The sequence below is a fragment of the Plecotus auritus genome (genome assembly GCF_963455305.1).
Source record: "Plecotus auritus genome assembly, chromosome: 1".
Classification (NCBI taxonomy): Eukaryota; Metazoa; Chordata; class Mammalia; order Chiroptera; family Vespertilionidae; genus Plecotus; species Plecotus auritus.
The window spans coordinates 52,599,633-52,618,012 of NC_137770.1; the positions used below are offsets into that span (position 1 = coordinate 52,599,633).

General features: G+C 47.0%; 1 protein-coding gene across 10 annotated transcripts in view; it reads right to left on the minus strand.

Annotated features, from left to right (window-relative positions):
- Positions 1-18,380, minus strand: part of TLN2 (talin 2) — a 425,239-nt gene that overhangs the window by 73,855 nt on the left and 333,004 nt on the right. For all 10 annotated transcript variants that reach the window (XM_080659814.1, XM_080659812.1, XM_080659811.1 and 7 more), the window contains 8 exons: positions 17,298-17,387; positions 15,295-15,417; positions 14,057-14,200; positions 12,280-12,441; positions 5,832-5,972; positions 5,214-5,395; positions 4,029-4,161; positions 1,729-1,830 (listed from right to left, as the gene is read on the minus strand). In XM_080659814.1, the coding sequence (XP_080515940.1) occupies positions 1,729-1,830; positions 4,029-4,161; positions 5,214-5,395; positions 5,832-5,972; positions 12,280-12,441; positions 14,057-14,200; positions 15,295-15,417; positions 17,298-17,387 (1,077 nt within the window). The remainder of the gene's footprint in view (positions 1-1,728; positions 1,831-4,028; positions 4,162-5,213; positions 5,396-5,831; positions 5,973-12,279; positions 12,442-14,056; positions 14,201-15,294; positions 15,418-17,297; positions 17,388-18,380) is intronic.

The following is an 18,380-nucleotide window of genomic DNA, read 5'->3' on the forward strand; positions in this document are numbered from 1 at the left end:
AACTATCCTTATAAGAGATACTAAGGAAAGACAAATAGAAGAGCAGGGGACAGTGTGACCACAGAAGCAGAAGTGGCATGATCCAGTCAAGGAATGCCAGGGAATGCAAGGGCCACCAGGAGCAGGAAGAGGCAGAGAACTGGCCTCGTCTGGACTTCTAAATGTGCAGGGCAGAGGGCAGTTGGATTGGCATCAGAACTGTGAGAGATCAAATCTCTGTGGTTTCAAGCTGCCCAGTGTGCAGTAACTTGTTACAGCAGCTACGGGAAACTCATACAGGTGGGGCCTGAGAATTTGCACTTAGCATCCCCAGGTGATGCCGAAGCTGCCCTGGGGCTCCACCTGAGCACTGTCATGAAGCATTGGAACCAGGTGGGTACAACTCTTAGTCCACGGCTCCTCTGGATCGATGGCCCCCACACTGCCTTTGTCCAGACTCCCTCTTAGAAAGTCAGATGGGCCACAGATGCATCATGTAAATATCAAAGGGCCAAGAGTAAAATGTGTAACAAATGTGAGGCAAATAGATGATGCTTTTGATGCCAGCCACTGACCAGGGAATTAACCTTCCTTACTAACAGATGGGCAGAGACAAGGATGTTGCCCTAGAACTCTAAAAATATTTTCTGATGAAATTCCTGCTGGAATAAAATGTAACTGCTGAATCCGGTTTCTCTGCCACATGGTTTCCCCTCAGCATGCACACAGGTGGCGGCTCCCGCCTCGGCATGGTCCTTCCACCACGCAAACCCCTGCCCACAGGTGGATGAGCCCCTCTCTTACTATCAAGGAACTCCACTGAGAAGTAAGACTTGCCACACTGGAAAAGGTAGAGACACTGACCATTTTAAATCTCAAAAACCTCTCCTTACAACACCAGCAGCAAGCTTACTTGGCTCTTAAACTGTCCTGTAATTAAAAAAGCAAGAATATTGATTTCCTAAAATCAATACCCATGAATACGGTTCTGGCTCCTGGATTTCTGATGTGCGCATACATACCGATGGTTGCACTGATGAATGCAAGGAAGCCCGAAGTTTGTTAAAAATCCAGTTTCTGCCCTCTGTCTGCTGAGGCATGGGCTGCTCGACAAGCCAACTATCCTTGAAGGATTTGCAAAATGAACCCCAAACAGGCTAAGCATGACTCACCACTTACAACAACGCAGGCGGAAGGGCCCCTCAGAGGTGGCCACGAAAGGAGGCTTGAGTTGTCCAGAGTGAAGTGTGCACGTTTGCTTTGCTTTCTCAGGTGTGAAAACAGACACTATGTTTGCGGCCATGGAGGAACAATGTACCCCAACACTCATGAGAATGAGGCTGGCCAGCCAGCGACAAAAGGGGGGTGGCAGGCACCAGACCAGGAATGTCAACTTCAGTTCTGGTTATCTCATCCAAGGTCAAGAGCCACAGGTGACCATAAACACCTCATGGGCTGAAAAGTCTGACCACAGCCAGAATCATTTCCCTGCAGTTTTTGTCTCAACTCCAGGTGAAAACAGACCCCGAAGGGGGCATTTTTGGAGAAGATGCCGCCAAGAGGGAGGTTGAGGGCTATTTCTTGCCGTTTAAGCCAGCATGGACCCAGGCACAATAGCTGGCACCAGGATTTTGGGAACAAAAACAAATCAATACTCTCCCCTGTTTCCCACCCGCCCCCCATCCCTCCCTCCCCGCCACCAACCTCTCTCATGAGCATTCCCAGCAGGCTCCCCTGGGTGCACATTACCTTATGTCCGAGCTGAGCTGCTTCCCCCCGAGCCGCTGTGGCGATGGGATCAATAAGGTGCCCGATTTCCTGGACCACTGAAGTCAACTGCTCCTGCAGGGCCTGAGAGGAGAGAGAGCTGTCAAGGTCACCCCACAGTGGTTCCTCCCCTAGGCACCGATTTAGAAAGGCCCGTGTGAATGACAAGGGAGGCCACAAGAAATGGACCTCGAAATGCCTGGGCGTGCCATCAAGCTGCTGCTCTACCTCCCCTTCCCAGGCGCCCTCAGCTCCTCTGGGCTAGGAACCCCCCCTCCAAGCGGCACCGTGAGTGACATAGGCAGGCCTGCGGAACACTGTTCCTACAGGCTTCTCACTCCCACCAGCCGCAGTGACAACGGATGCCACTGGTGCCTTTACACTGGGTTATTCCGCATAATTACTGGAAATGTGGACGAGCCATGGCTTTCTCAGAAGAGAAGACAACTTTGTCCACATGGAGAGAGCTAACAGTGGGGTCTGCGGGACCACCCAGGTCGTTGTGCCCTCAAGGGGGTAGGAGAGAGGAGGGAGATGTAAACATGACACCACCTCTCTGAAGCAGGACTATTTCTCAAACGCCGCACTGTGCAAATGCCAGGGCAGATGCCCACCGAGCACACAGCTCAGGCTTTCAGTTCACTGAATTTGGTGGTGTGGACACAGTAACTGAAAATGGCATTCTCAAGGCATTTCTTCCTCCGGCTTGAGAGAGGGTTGAATCTCTCCATCCCAGAGAATTGAATTCATGCTGGAAAGAGGGCAAGCTATCTAAGTGATGCTGGAGTGCGAGGGGGCGGAGGACTCAAATGTAAAGATTGCTAGCTGGTAGCGGGAGAAATCAGGTCCTTTTGTAGGAATCTTCATAGAACTTTGCTGGATAGAGTCAGGGTTTAATCCATTATAACACTGGATGGTTTATGTTTGCACACACCAGCATGGAATGGGTACAACTCATAGCCAGGGAACTGTCCTGCTCCTTGGAAATGAGACGCAGTGCTTTCCCACTGAACGTGCTGCATGCGGGCTGGGAGCACTGGGCAGAGTGCAGTCAACGAGGGGAGCAGCCTACCACGCAAACTTGAAAACAAAATCGTGGGCCGGGGGCGGGGGGCGGGCCGGGGGGGGGGGGGGAGGAAAAGGGATAGAGGAGGGGAGGAGAGAAAGCTCCAAATTTTCCAAGGTTTATTTAGCTAATTATTTATCTTCTCACTTATGTGACTATGGTCAAGAGTGTAAGAATATTCCAGCAATGTTGTCTTGCTAAAGAAAATATGGTGTAAGTAGGGAGCGCATGCAGCTAAAGGGGAGGATGTTCTTCCCAGGGAGGAAGACGGAGGATGTGCATGGCGGGATGGGGAAAGGGGGGGCATGAGGGGGCTTCTGAGGGACTGGTCCCCTTTGTTTCTTGGTCAGGATGCTGGGTAAAGGGTGTGCTGAGCTGGTGATGACTCATGTGGCTGCACACTTACACTTTTCTGTATGCATATTCTACTTGAATTAACACATTAACAATACTTCTAACATTCTGTGCAGAATGAGAACGCTCATTCCTTCTTCCTTTTCTTGGAATCGGGGGTGGTCACATGAAGCTGAGGTGAAACAGCTCTAGTAATAAAATGAGCAACATTTTATTGCCACACTGGAAAAGGTAAAAAAAACTCTGGGCCCGCTCCTTGAAGACAGGGGCCAAAGTACCTTGTTGGTGAATTCAGTGGCAGTCAGAGAAACATCAGTAATGAGACCATCCATATTTATTAAGCACCTAACGAGTGGCAGGCACATTCAACATAGAGGAAGAAGTATTACTCAGAGGTCTTTGGACAGTTAAATTGGCAAAAAAAAAGTAAAGTGGCTCTGAAATAATAACAGAATGTAAGAGGTCCCCAGATATTAGATATCGGGTAACATAGGGAAGACTCTGTTATCTCTGAATGCACCGAATGTACAGGATTTAAAGTGCACTGATGAAATATGATGAGAGAAATGTTCACAGTGTACTGCTCAGGTCTACTCTGCTGATGTGTTACACTGAATACGATAACTCCACATTACTGACATATTCTTACCTGACTTTAATTACTTCAGGCCACCTTTGAACCCCCAGAGAACCCCCATTCTCCACTCAGCATTTGCCCTACCCCATCCCAGACCTCCCAGGTTGGTTCCACAGGGGACCATCACAAACATGTTGGCGCGATTCTCCCATCCCCCAAAGCCTGATACTGAGATTCTTCAGCACTTCCAGAGGCTTCTGAGCCAGCCCCCGAGCCCCCGTGTACCTCCACAGAGATATCGTCCCTTGTGGCCAAACTCTGGCTGACCGCTGCCAGGGAGGCCTGCTCGATGTCCCGGATGCACCGGTTGATGCCATCGATGGAGTAGTCACATTCCCTCTGTCCTGGGGCCTTGTCCCTGGAAGGGACAGAGGAAATTAAACACAGGCTCCTTGGTGGCAAGTCCCACAACCCACTCCTGTGTCAGTGAGCCGGAGCCCCTCTCCATTCTCTGCCCGACTCGATCGCTTAATTTAAGGAGCCAATCCCAGACACTCGCTTGGCAATGCCTTCCTGCATAGCCCATGCATTTCTTAATGTAACACTGGTGCTACCCCTACTTATTTCTGGTGAGAAGGCTATGGTGCTGCCCTCCATCTCAGGCAGATGCCAGGCAACTGCAAATGAAACGATTTGGACTTGGATTATCCTTTCCCTGGCTTAAGCACAGAACCTTTCTTAAAGAGAAAAAAAAAAATAGTACTATTTCCAGTGCAACCATATTATGCTATGTTTCATACTATTCACAAAGTCCTGGGTTAAGGTAGAAATGAAAATATTTAGTGGACTTTTCTTTGCGAGGCATTAAGAAAATTAACTGTGGTCCTGAGCTTCAAAAGTAATTGAAAAACAAAACATAACTAACACAAGGGATGCATTCCATGATGTGAGATATTAACTTCGGTCCATTTTAGAAATGGTATATCTACTCAGGGGATATTTTTTCAGTCTCCTACTATCACCAAGGAGGTCAGAGATGCCCAGAGTTACTGTGAGACCTAGAATATTCTTTTTGTCTTATTAGCAAAACAGGGTGCTCTCCGCCTAAGCTCTCAGGAACAGACAATGAGGTGCAGTGGTTAGAGCCATCAGGCTGGGGATGACGGTGGGAATGTTACCTAAATCCTTTCTGCCTCAATGATCTCATTGGTAAAATGGAGACAATGGCAGTATCTACCTTACAAGGTTGTTGTGATAATTAAATGAGATAATATAGGTTAAATGCTTAGAACAGTATCTGACATAAATTAGCTATTATTATTGTGACCAGTGCTACTACTGATCTCAAAGAGAGAAAGAAAAAGATGATCATGGTCAACCACATTGCTATTAAATACAAGTCCTAATAGGCTATTTCCTCCTGCTCTGTTCAGATGCAGGTCCCTAGTGATTTCTGGAGGCGAAACTAACCTGATAGATGTGATGAGACTCTTGATGGAGTCAGACACAGTGTGGGAATGTCCGGCTAGCACAGACCAGGTGGGTGGGTCTTTGGGGTTGATGGCCAGTGAGCGTGCAGTGCGGATGAGGTATGATGAGCTCTCCAGCATGGTCTTGGCTGAGACCAGGATCGGTTCCTGTGCCTGAGAGCCCTGGGACCAAACAGCAGAAGGGTCAAGAACAGGCTGTGTAGAGTGAATGGTCCTGTTCTTTACCAATTCATCACCTTTGCCCTTTGGAAGGAGACACAGAGGGTAGGGAACCAGGGAGGCTGGCTCACACAGGGCCTTGATGGTGAGAACTTGGGTCCACGTTCGCTCCTTAAATATAATTTCTGAGGGTGACACATACCAAGAATCAGGCCCAAACCTATGCATAGGGATCATTCCCAACATGTAGAGCTAAGGCATTACTTCTTAAGAGATGTGCAGACATTGAGTTTCATAAACTCTGTGCACCATCAGCAATAACAATGCCTTACATGTTGACAGAGAGAAACTTGGGAGTTCTTCACTGTTTGTGCTCATTTAGTGCCACACAAACCCAGCCGAAGATGCCGACATTACCTTTGCTGCAAAGACTCCCTACCTCGGAGCTGATCTGGGCGGGAATGCTGACAAACTCAGGGTTGGATGCGAATGCGGTCAGGTTCTCCACAGCTTCGATCAAGGGGGCGGTGGCAATGCGACACTTATTTCGGTTGTCTTCAGAGAAATCCCCGTCCAGAGCCTGATGGGAGGCAACACGGAGACTTTACCCCACTGAGAGGCATAGATTATTCATGGGCCCCGGTAATCACCTCCCAGCGAAAGAAAGTGGCTTACAAGATGTGGGAATACAAAATGTTTGGTGAGCTCATGAATAACAAATAAGAACTAATTAGAGAGATCGCTGCCATCAAGCAGAGGGGCTCAGTTACCGATGGTAAGAAATAAAGCTGAATGTGTGGCTCAAGGGATAGCTGACCTCACAGAACATCACTTCCCACTCACACACAGCAGAAATGAATTCAAGTAACGTCCTGCCCGTCACTCCCAGGCCCTGCAGCTCAACCCCTTTACTCCCCACTTTTGACAATATAACCCTTGGGTTTTTCCCCTCCATTCTCTCTCTAATTAAGTCTGTTCCTGCCCAAACTATAAAAATACTTTACATTGTGCAGCACTTCCAACCCTTTCTAAGTTTGACCTCAGTGTCCCTGACTGGCTGATGGAGGTAGGGCTTGCATAGCAGCCATTCTGAAATGAGCAAAACAGAATCCATTGGGAAGGAATAGACGAGAACTACCCTCAACAATATGGACAAATCTCATAAACATATTTAGTTAAGGAGGCCAGACACAAAAGGTACCTACTGTATGATTCCATTTGTGCGAAGTACAGTAACAGGTGAAGCTAATTTAGGGTGTTGAACCAGGAATAATTGAAGGTGCACCAAGGGGACCATGGGGGTTGGCCATGTCCTGTGTTTTAACCTGGCTGTAGTTACCCAGGTGTGCTCAGCGTGAGAAAACTCACTGGGCTCTATGCACATGATTTGTGCTTTTTGTCTATGTATCTTATGCTTCAGTAGCATTTTCTTTTTTTAAATTAGCAGCAGGTAACACAACGGCATTGCATGGTCAGTGACATTGCTGATTAATGACCCGGATGGAGGAGAATCAGGAATGCGGCCTGTGGTCCATGCCACACAAAAGGTTAACACTGGATTCAAGGCCCCGCAACCCAACTCCACCTGTTTAAGAAGAAGACTGTTGGAACCAAGAGCCTGTGACCCAGCAATAGCACCCCTGCCTCCCAGCGAACGGCTGCATCTGAGAAGGCAGCTATGTTTGTAAGAGAATGTAAATTTTCTCATTAAACAACCAATTAAACTTTTAATTTAACTGTTATGAGCAATATAAATGCCAATTCAGACAATTAGTGAACAAAAACCAGAGGCACCGGCATCAAGAAACCACGGGATTTGAGAGGAGTGTGTCTCTACTTTTCACGAGGGCAGGAGTAGGCAGGCACAGCCAGCTTAAAGGCTAGTTTTGAATAACAACTGCATTCTAACCAAGCCTTGGCAGCTTGGGACAATAATTACACATCCACCAAGCTAACGTTTTCAGAGGAATTCCCGAGAACCTGGCTCATTTACCATCTTAGCTAAAACTGTGCATGGCTTGCCTCAGTCCAAGCCCTTCCCCACCAGACAAGCACTGACCTCTACCTTAACCGCTGACTCTGCCATTCTTCGGGGCCCAGTGGACACCCGACATGCCTGCTACTTCTTGCTCACAGATGTGGCCTCAGTTCTAACTGCCACTCGTGAACTCAGTGAACACCAACGTGGCGCCCGTTAGCATCACTGCGCTGGGCACTGGCAACGCAGAAGTGATCTGGAGCTCTAATCTTGTTGCGCTGACTCCTTGAGGTGAGGCTCCAGCAGGCTTCAGAGCAATTGGGAATACAGTGGGAGACAGGGCAGGTGCCACATGGCAGGAGCCTGGTGGAAGTGGCCCTGGTGCAGGAAAACCAGGGAAGCAGGTGGGTGGCGGGAGTGGACTTTGGTGTCAAAGGAATTCAGGTCCCAGCACCGCCAGTGGCCAATCACACCCCCTCTGGGGGGGATGACATGGCTTCTAGCTGAACAGAAGATGACAGGCCTCCCCTTGTGCTGCTCACTCCTGCTTCTTACCTCCCCACACTCTTCCCACTCCCTGTACAACCTTCCACAACCCTCTGGGCCTATTTGGAAGGCAGGATTCTGATTGAGTCACCAACCCATAGTTAAACTTACTAAAAATGAAAAGATGATTACCCAAGGGAAATACTGAGAAATGTTTTTTAATTGTGCAGTTCCATAAACTGCACCAATAAGATGAAGGAATAATTTTTTTTTTTTTGAGCATGGGCCCTAACATCACATATAATGTAGCACATCAGGACAAGACCTTGAATAACGTGGAGTAGAACACCAGCTATGTCACCTGCTTTTTTTCATTTTCAAAAAGGAAAAGCTATCCTAATATATAAAAACCCTGGGTCGTAAAATCTGGTAACGACCGAGGCTCAACCAGCCGGAAGCACTTGTCATCAGAAAGGATAGCTCACAAAGATACTATTTCACTGTGAACGCTGCTCCCACCTGGGGATGGCTCAGCCACCTAAAGGAGTTGCATACTCAGGCCTGCCCACTGGAGAAACTGCAAGCAGGCATAGCAGCTTTCATGGAGACGTTCCCTGTCACAGAAGGTCAATGTACCAGCCATAACAATGAAAGGGTGACTTCATTTTAGGCCGCACAGGGACAAGGTGCTCTCGAGCCCTGGACCAGCTCCTCTGGACGTTCTCCCTCGGCAGAACCTCACAGGGAGCTGGGAGAAATGACGTTTCAGAGAGGAAGGGAGAGGGATAGGTGTGCCGGGTCACAGGTTCAAGGCTGTGGGAGTCAGGAGAAACCTTACAGATCATTTAACCCCAACTCTCCAAGGTTCCAGATGACAAAACCAACACCCAGGAATGTGACATGCTAAGCCAAGGTCCTGCCTCAAACCAGAACCCACGACCCCTGGCTGCCTTCTCTCCTACTGACCTTAGACAAAGGCGACAAGAATAAGGAGTCAGAGAAGCCCAAGAGGTTTTGTTCCTCCTTTTTTTTTTTCTTTTTCTGAAGACACCTACTTTACCAATCTAAACAGAAGGATGACCAAAACAGCCGAGTCAAACTGATTAACCACAACTGGATCTGTTTGGTGTCTGTGTACCTAGAAACACTTCATCACAAAACCCTGAGCTTCAACTCCACCGTGAGGGGCAAGGCCACACTCCAACGTCTCAGAAAACAAAAGCTGTTGTTGCAGTTTCTACTTGGCACCCAAACCCGAGCGACTGCACATTTAAAATAACATTCCATTCCACACATCCGATTCGAGAGAAAGGCAGGCAACATTGTATGTGGGGACCAGTGGGAAGACAGCAACCATAGCTAGGCGTCTGTGTGCTTCTAACCTGCCCTGGCAGGAAGGGGGTGAAGATATTTACACTTGCTAAGTCATGCTCTGGCGTTTTAAAGAGTGCCATCCATGGAGGCTTAAGATTCCTAGAAGCAGGAATTCCTTAGCTTCCCCTCCTTTTTGGGGGGACTGTAAGGGCGTGGCAGCTGGGATTTAGGCCTGGGCACATCCTCATGGTTAAAAGAAAAAACAAAAAAAGCACCAGGGAGCATAAAACTTAGAGCAAACGACAGCTATGAGGGCAGCTGCTTTAAGCATTTAGGGAATTAGCTAGTCATTTGTTTTATTATTTGACAGGATTCTTAACCATCCCTTGAAACAGGACTCTATTCAGTATATGGTATTAGTGAGCTACAGTGAAATGAGCCTTTCCCATTTTCCTATTAGTAAGTTAAAATAAAGTGTATGGTACCCTGCAAACCCCACCACCCAATGGGAATGGAAAGACAAGCACATCTCGGCAAGTTGAGGGGCAAAGGTTCATTTCTGTTCCCTTGGCATTGCTACCCATTCCCGGGGTGCTCCGGGGAGGTAAGGCCTTCCTCTTCTCTGATGTTCTGCACAAGCCTATCTTTCAGGCTGTCACACAAGTGCATCTGCTTCAGGGAACTGCAAAGAGGGTTTGACACTGTGAGGAGAATCTGAAAAGAAGATGAGATCTTAACAGGGATAGGAAGGATTTAAAGCCAAGGAGGAGGCAGAGAAGAAAGGTTTCCAGGAATTTCTAAAGAACTGTTTCTTTTCTTTTGTTTTTTGTGTTTTGTTTTTTTACTTCCTTGATCCATCTATATATAGCCTATTTTTTAATAATCAGAAAATGGCCAAGTTTAACTGAAATAAAATTACAAGCATCCTAGCCTGTTTAGTTCAGTGGTTGGAGCGTCAGCCCGTGGACTGAAGGGTAGCAGGTTTGATTCCGGTTAAGGACATGTACCTCGGTTGCAGGCTCGATGCCCAGCTCCAGTCGGGGAGCATGTGCAGGAGGCAACCAATTGATGTGTCTCTCTCACATTGATGTTTCTCTCTGACTCTCCCACTCCTTTCACTCTCTAAAATTCAATGGGAAAAAATATCCTAGGGTGAGAATTAACAACAACAACAAAGAAATAAGAATACAAGCAACTATCCATGATGTCGCTACTTTCAGTTCTCTTGCTGTCTTTCCACCCCCACCTCCCCCACACTTGCACATGCGCACTGTAGACACATTGAAGTATTTCTTCCCAGGGTGGCTGGATGAATCAGCTTCTCCACAAAGAAGATGTGCACATCATCCCCAGGGTGAGAGCAGAAGGGAGAGTGGGAAGAGCAGGGCATCTGGTTTGCTTACTGGCTGAGTCCCCTTGGGGAAGTTACTTAACCTCCCTGTTGCCACAGCGTCCTGTCTGTGAAATGGGAATCAGCACAGGGTGGCTGTGTGGACCGAATGAGTAATATACACAGAACACTTGGAACAGGCTTCACACGAGCTAAACATTTAACAATGTAAACTGTATTAGTTTCTAATACCATGGACTATGACCGTAATTAAGGTGGGCTGCCACCAGGATCCTAGGGGCACTGGCTTTAATGTTTTCATTTTCAACCTATATTATTGTCTTCAAATAGGCAGGTTTCTTGTTTTTGTTTGAAAGACTCCATTTAAATAGCTAAGATAGTGGTCGGCAAACCCATTAGTCAACAGAGCCAAATATCAACAGTACAACAATTGAAATTTCTTTTGAGAGCCAAATTTTTTAAACTTAAACTTCTTCTAACGCCACTTCTTCAAAATAGACTCGCCCAGGCCGTGGTATTTTGTGGAAGAGCCACACTCAAGGGGCCAAAGAGCCGCATGTGGCTCGTGAGCCGCAGTTTGCCGACCACGGAGCTAAGAAATTGCTGACGCGGGCACCTGCCCGGGTTCTGGCCCACAAGCTGCCAGCTGCTGCTGGGCTGTGTTCTCTCTTTGCTTCTGCTTGGCTCAGCCTGTTGACTAATGTCTCCAAGTGAACACACTGGCTTTGTGTAGTGAAATAGAAAAGAGGCGTCTAGTGCCCTGCCCTCTGGAGAGAGATAGGAGGGAAAGTCCCATTACTCCAGGACCTGCCCAGCAACAAAGCAGACTCCTACCTCAATGAACGTGAACATCCTTAAATAAGGAGTTAACCCTCCAATGCCTCTCCCTCCTGCACATCCTGGTTTACACAGCACTGGTAGCTGGCTTCCCACAACAATCTCCTATGGAGGTTGGAGGGGGTGCTGGGCTCTTTGGCTGGGGTCTACTGTCCAGGCTGTGGCTGTTTCCCCACAGGGCTGGCTGCCTCCTGCCTGTTTGGTCCCTGCTTAGGGTCTTATCACCTACCTACAAATACTACATTCCAGCCACTGCAATTGCCTCCTCACCATGCCCCTGCCCCTACCTATCCATGGCCTTTCACACAAACATGAACTTGTTATAAACACAGAATGGTCTGTTTCAAAACTTTGATGCCCCTTTTAAACATTTAATTAACTATAAAGAGTACATATCATTGGATAGATTAAATTGATTTTTTTTTAGATTAAAGTGATTTTCTCACAATTTCCCATTCCCGTCTTCCTCCATATGCTCCAGATCTACAACAATGGTGGGACCCTACACCAACCCCCTTAGAATGAACCCACAGGAGCACACAGTTTAAGTACACACAGGGTGCTTGCTACCCAAACACAGTGCCAAGGGATGCCCCATAGCCAACCCTTCCAGATTTCTGCCCCTAAGCTTCTCATGTAGAGAGTTTGGGGAGCCCCCCACTATCTGGAAGGTTAGGAGAGACCAAGGCTGTTGGGGAGCCCCCCACTATCTGGAAGGTTAGGAGAGACCAAGGCTGTTGGTTTTTCATAATGAATATCTCCACTTGTAAGGGACTCATCCTCAGAGACTTAAATCATGCGACCAAATTAGAAGTTAAACTTCACTAGACCTACGTCTCAGGAGAGCCGAGCGTAAATCCTGTCCTCTCCCCTCTGCAGCAGGTGTCGCTGGGATTATGAGGCCTCAGTCCAGCCACCTACCTTGATGGTCTTCACCAGGTTGGCGGTGCTGTTGGCGACTTCCTTGGCTGACTGGACAAAGTGCCTCTTGGCCACTGGGTTGGCTGTCTTGGATGAGGCGATGCGGCAGGCGTTGCATAAGGCCGAGGTGTGCTTGGCGACAATCGTGGCGGCTGACAGAACCTAGAAAGCATGGAGCTGGGTTGGGGGCACCCCATGCCTCAGTACAGAGGGGTCCAGTTCAGGAGTCCACCCTGGTCCCAAGCCCTGGATTCCTCTTCAACCCGTATGTCCAGGGCCTGTGTAATTACAACACATGTGACTAGCTCTGCCATCCCCAGTCATCCCAAGAAAGGAGAGGGCAAGAATTATTCAGCAAGAGAGGAAAAGTGAAGAAAAGGAAAAGAGGTGCTGATGTAGGGGTGGGGGTGGGCTGGGCTCCAGACAGTCTTAAAGGAGTCAGCTGTCCTGTGGAACTCCCGGGGAGGAAGTTCAGCCCAGGGTCTACGCCAGCACTGCCTAACAGAAATAGAGCATGAACCCCATATGTAATTTTCGAGCAGCCACGTTAAAATAAGTAGAGAAACAAGAGAAATTAATTTAAATAAAGTATTTTATTAAACTTGAAATATCCAAAATATTTCATTTCACCATGTAATCAATTTGATAATATTGAGATTTTACAGTCTTTTCTTATCATATCACGTCTTCAAAGTCCAGTGTGTATTTTATACCCACAGCCCATCAAAACTAGACAAACTACATTTCAAGTGCAGCTCGTAGCTAGCACATTGGAGAGTCCAGGCCTAGATAAGTATGACAGACATCAAGGTGCGATAGCTCCTGCCTCATGTAGGCACCTTATTAAGTAGTCTGTCTCAGGGATCTTCTAGGCTCTACTATCCCGCCCCCCACCCCCCCACCCCAACACATACCCCACAAAACAAAACTGCTCTCCTGGATCCACCTGATCTACTTTGCTGAGACTGGTAGCATCCCTTTGCCCTTAACTGGAGGGTAAGGAATCTCAGGTGCACTGACACCTTGCAAGCCCGCTCTGAGGCCTGCTTCAGGCCCAGGTCTTCCCTGTACTGCTTCTTTCACTTGGGTCCTTCTCCTGCCTCAAGAATGCTCTTCCCAGAGTTCAGGATGAACATGCCACTCACAGGCTGCCTCTGATACCCCAGATTGGCCAGTTTCAGCACACACTGCTTTAATAAGTGAATGGGAGCCCATGCCACTTAAGCATGGAATGTCACATACTGTCTAGTCCTCAAATGCCTGTGGCTCCTTTATGGGCTGTGGATTATGACCCAACTTTGAGACCTGGATCAGCACCATCATCTCTGTGATGTGATCCTCAGAAAATTCATCACACCTTCCTCTGTGCATTGCTGGCACTGTCATCATAGCCCAATCACTGCACTTTCCAAACTTTATCCATCCGACTAAGCGCCAGGGTAATGGGGATTGGATCAGACTCATGCTGACCCATGTTGAGCACAGAACAAGCCCTCAGCGGATGTCCCTGAACTGAATGGAATCACGAGACTCCTGATGAATCTCATGCTGGTTGCTTTACCCTGACAGCCTTCCAGCTCCCATTTCAAAGTACCTACACATTCCCACTTTCACCTCATTTTGTGACATCCCCCCGAGTCACTATCTACAGTGCTGCATTGAGCTGGCTTTGCAAGCTCTGTAAGAACAGTATTCTTTACTCATCTCTCTCATTCCCCACAGCCCACCTACGAGAGCTTAAGGACTCACAGGTGGCATATCCTCGCCCCCGGGTTACCTGTGACGGGCTGCTGCCAGGGTCCACCAGGTTCTGGCATGCCATCTGGATAGCCTGGTTAGCCCTGGCGAACTGGATGGGGTCCACGAGGCCTTGGTGGCCTGCCTGGCTGTTCGGATCAGAGATGCCAACAAGGTATGCAGCCTGGAAAGGGAGAGGAAAACCACAGTTCAGGCTCTGGGGTCCCAGGTGAGCCCCTGGGGGACAACCATCCTGTAATGTACATGCAGCAGCCATGCGTAGGGGGCTCCTTAATGCAAGTTTGTCAAGGTAACTAGAGTGATCAGGCCTTCGGGATGGACAGGTGAATGCCAGCTCGCGAGTTTGCTGCAGGCTTCTGGGAACAAAGCTTCCTTACTCTGAAGAAAGCCTCAAGAAACTCTTCTGTGGGCCATGAACAAGGACGGACCCAGATTGATTGTTTCTGGCAGCCACCTTATGACCATGAGGGAGGACACCCAGCCTCAGCATGAAGCTGAACCCTCCTGCTGGCAGATGGGAGAGGCAGGAAAAGTGGGCGCAGGCTGATGGCATGGAGCTGCTGAGTCAGCCAACTCTGGAGCATGCCCTTCGTGAGGGTTTCTTATCTCATTATCTAACGCATCCTTATTTTTAGGCCAGTATTTCCAATAGCAAAAAAGAAGAATGAGTAATATGGCTCAGGGGAAAAGGTTATATTTGATCTCTAAGAGGACAAGAGGCTGGAAGAGGTCTTTTCTTTAAACCCTCTGGATGCATTAGACTAATAATGGAGAAAATGAATCTGTGAGCAGCTATTTTAAACTTAATTCATTTCCCCTGAGATTTGAGGGGTAGGATAAAGGTAGGCAATTCCACCCCCCAAACTAGGGATGGTTTTCTTTGGTTTAGTAAAATCATCTAGGCTCAAAGCAATTGCCAAATAATAAATCCTTTAAGGTAAATGCTGACATTTGAAGCTTCGGTCACGTGAGCCCGATAATTACTGGAAATGCCCAGGACAGTCGAAGAGCAAGGAACATGCCTGATGGTGTCTCTGCATGACGGCATTGTTTTCTCCCTCTGATGCTAAAAGGATCATGACTAAGGTTTTTGCAATTCTAAAACATCAGAGAGAATTTGAACTATGCAATGCCTATTTTCCCCCCAAAACAACTCATCTGGAGCTCCCCTATGCCTCCCACAGGGATCTGGGACTCCCCTAGTCTGTCATAGGACACAAGCTACACTGCAGTGGAGGGGACCAACCAGTCCCTTACCTGAGCTGCTGCCTCTGTCAGCCCACAGAGAGCCTTGGAAGCAATCCCTACACACTCCCCAAAAGCAGGAAGGTCCCCAGTCTTGGCATTCTGCGAAATCCCTGCCATCGACTCGCCCAGAACCTGCAAAACAAATAATTAGCAATATTCTCTGACCAGCATTCTTCAAACCAATGGGTAAAGGGAACTACACTTGCAACTTTAACATTCAAGGATTCTTAATTTACAATATTGGCCATTATTTCCCTTTATTTGCATTAATAAAGGATTCAGGACAATTATATTGTTTCTGTTCTATAAAGAGAATTGAACAATAAAAATATAAACCTTTCACCCAAAAGTTATCTATATCTCAAGAAGAAGCAGTAAATATACTCAGATCAATAAAGTAAAATCTATACAGGGCATCCCACGGGGGAATGGTCTGGACTGAGAACTCTAAATTCCCAGAATACAAAAATCAGACACATCCATTGAGCTGTAGATGAAGTCATATCCAGAAAGCAGAAGACACACTCCTCCTGGTATTATCTTACTTATTTATAATAAAATTTAAATGTCTTTATGAAGTATATATAATATGAATTAATAAGGTTTCCTAAATATTATATTTTCCCATATTTTGAAAATCATTGGTATATTTTCTTCAGAGGTCTTTAAAATAGCAGCAAAAAGGGATTTTAGTATTCAGAATCTGACCCAGAGAGGTCAAGCACCAGGCACAAGGTCACAGAGAAGGTCATGGGCAGAGGCAGGGCATCTGCCCCTTATCTGGTATTCTGTCTTCTGTGGGCCTCACCAGGCCCCCCGAGGGCTTGTTCTACCTTCCAGGATAACAGACGTTGGAACGGAAGGCTGTTCCACACAACCCCTTGGAGAGGCAATGGGATTGCTAAGTCTAGAACGCAAGGCCGAGCTCCTCATTTGTCAATAAGCCACCAAGGCTGGGTGAAGGAAAAAGAAACTCCCTAACATTGTTTGGAGATAGAAAATAATCCAGCTTACTAAGGACTTGCAAAGCACAGAAGTTAGAGGGTATTTTCAGATACAGTATTTTCCTCTTCCTAACTCTGCATCCTTCTTTGGCTCTAAGTACGGGAAAAATATGTATCCTCCCTTAGAAAACCCGCCGTTCCATAAAGAATGCTGGACAGGACAAACCCTAGTCTTCGCCCAATGCAAAGCAGGCTGTCCTGACACCACCAATAGAGATGTCTCCCTGAGGCTAATGTAAAGTGATGTAAACAAGCAAAGCCAGACTGCTCAGTATCCATTCATCTCACTCGCATTTCATTTTAACCAGATTCTGGCAGTCTCAAAAACATCGATATTATCATCACGGGTTTCTCAACCTTTTAAAAATTATTACTACTCCTAACATTTTCCCCATAACTGCCACCCACATCAAATTAAATACTAAGAAATTAGATTTTGTTGAATAAGGTTAAGGTTGGGGGGTGGGGCACAAACTGTTGTATTATCTTAGATTTTTCTACCCGCATCCAAAAAACTCCCCACACAGTTTCATTCTCTTTGAGAATGGCTGCCGTGGATGGATGGCAAGAACACTAAAGAGGGGCTCATATAAGCCAGGGTCACTGAAGGGCTTTCCCCAAGAGTTCAATCCCAGGTAAAGAAAATACATGATTCGATTCACAGTAAGACCCATCTGTGATATGGTGAAAGCAGTGGCTCTCAAAGTGTGGCTCCTGGACCACATGGGCAGGACCTGGAAACGTGTCAAAAATGTACAATCTCAGCCCTACCTCTGATCTACTGAATCAGAAACTCAGGGAGGGGTTTTGCATTCTGTGTTTAACAAAAAAGATCCCAAGATGATTCTAGTGCGTGGTCATGTTTAGAGAAGCACATGACGGCAGGGCTACAGGAGAAGACTCTATGAGACGTGCAGCAATACAGAGCAGCTACGGGCAGATGCACTCGAAGCACGTCTGAGCTCCTCCCACACCGAGGAGGAATGTTAAGAGCACAGGCCGGCTTACCTTGGAGTTTTCCATCACACTCTCAATGCAGTCAAAGTAAGAGAGGTCACTAACAGGTTCATTAGGATTGTCCAACATCCCCTTGACAGTCTACAGAAGGAGAACACAACTTAAAAAGCACGCACGTGTTACAGAACAAGAAAAATTCAACCTAACATACCAGCAATCAACTTCCCTCCCTGTACAGCATTCTGGTCATGATCACTCATTGACCTAGGTACTTGAAAGGAATTTATAAAAAGTATCCATGACATCAGATTTCCGGCTAAAAACACAACATTGAATGGAGGGGTGGGTGTGTGCGTGTGTGTCTCAGGTTATTAATAGTGTAGAAAAGGATCTTATTTTCAATTTCAACAGAGAAGCACAGTATCTACAGAGCAGGGAGAATTTTTTCTTAAAGAAATCTGTAAGTTAATGCAAGGCAACGTATTTATGGTAAATTAGTACAATTCCTTTGCTGGATAACTCCAAGGTGTTTAAATTTTAAGAACACACTCATTTCTTCATGATTAGTAGAGCCTGCAGTTTCCAGTTCTGGAACCTTTTAATGGTAGGCCTGAAAGAAGGTAACTCCCCCCAAATGCTCAGTGGGATGGTTTGCTTCTTTTTATTTACATTGGAACACTATAGAAAATGTTCCCTCTTGCTTAGGTCCCCATCAAGGAACTGCATATAGGGATTGCCTCTTCTGCCTTTGTTTCCACTTCACTGAAAGTGATCCCTAGCTTTCATGTTATAAGGACCTTTGAGGCTGGAAAGTCTGGAGATATAGCCATTCAACCTCCTCCCCGCTGAGAGAAAATGTGCACAAGGACCCAGCATCCTTTGGGGGCACAGCCAACAGAGAGACAAGGTCATTTGAGTTGCAAAAGGTTGTGTGGCAGTCAGGAAAGAGGGCGCATAACGGAGTTCATTTCATTGAAGAACCTCCTCTCACCCCTTGTATAATCAAAATTGTTTTAGTAACAGCAATTCTGAAATAGTCATAATTTTGGCAACCAAGGATACCATTAAGACATCCATTTGCACCTAGGCCAAAAGAATTCATTTAGATCAACAGCCTACATATTTATATTTGCA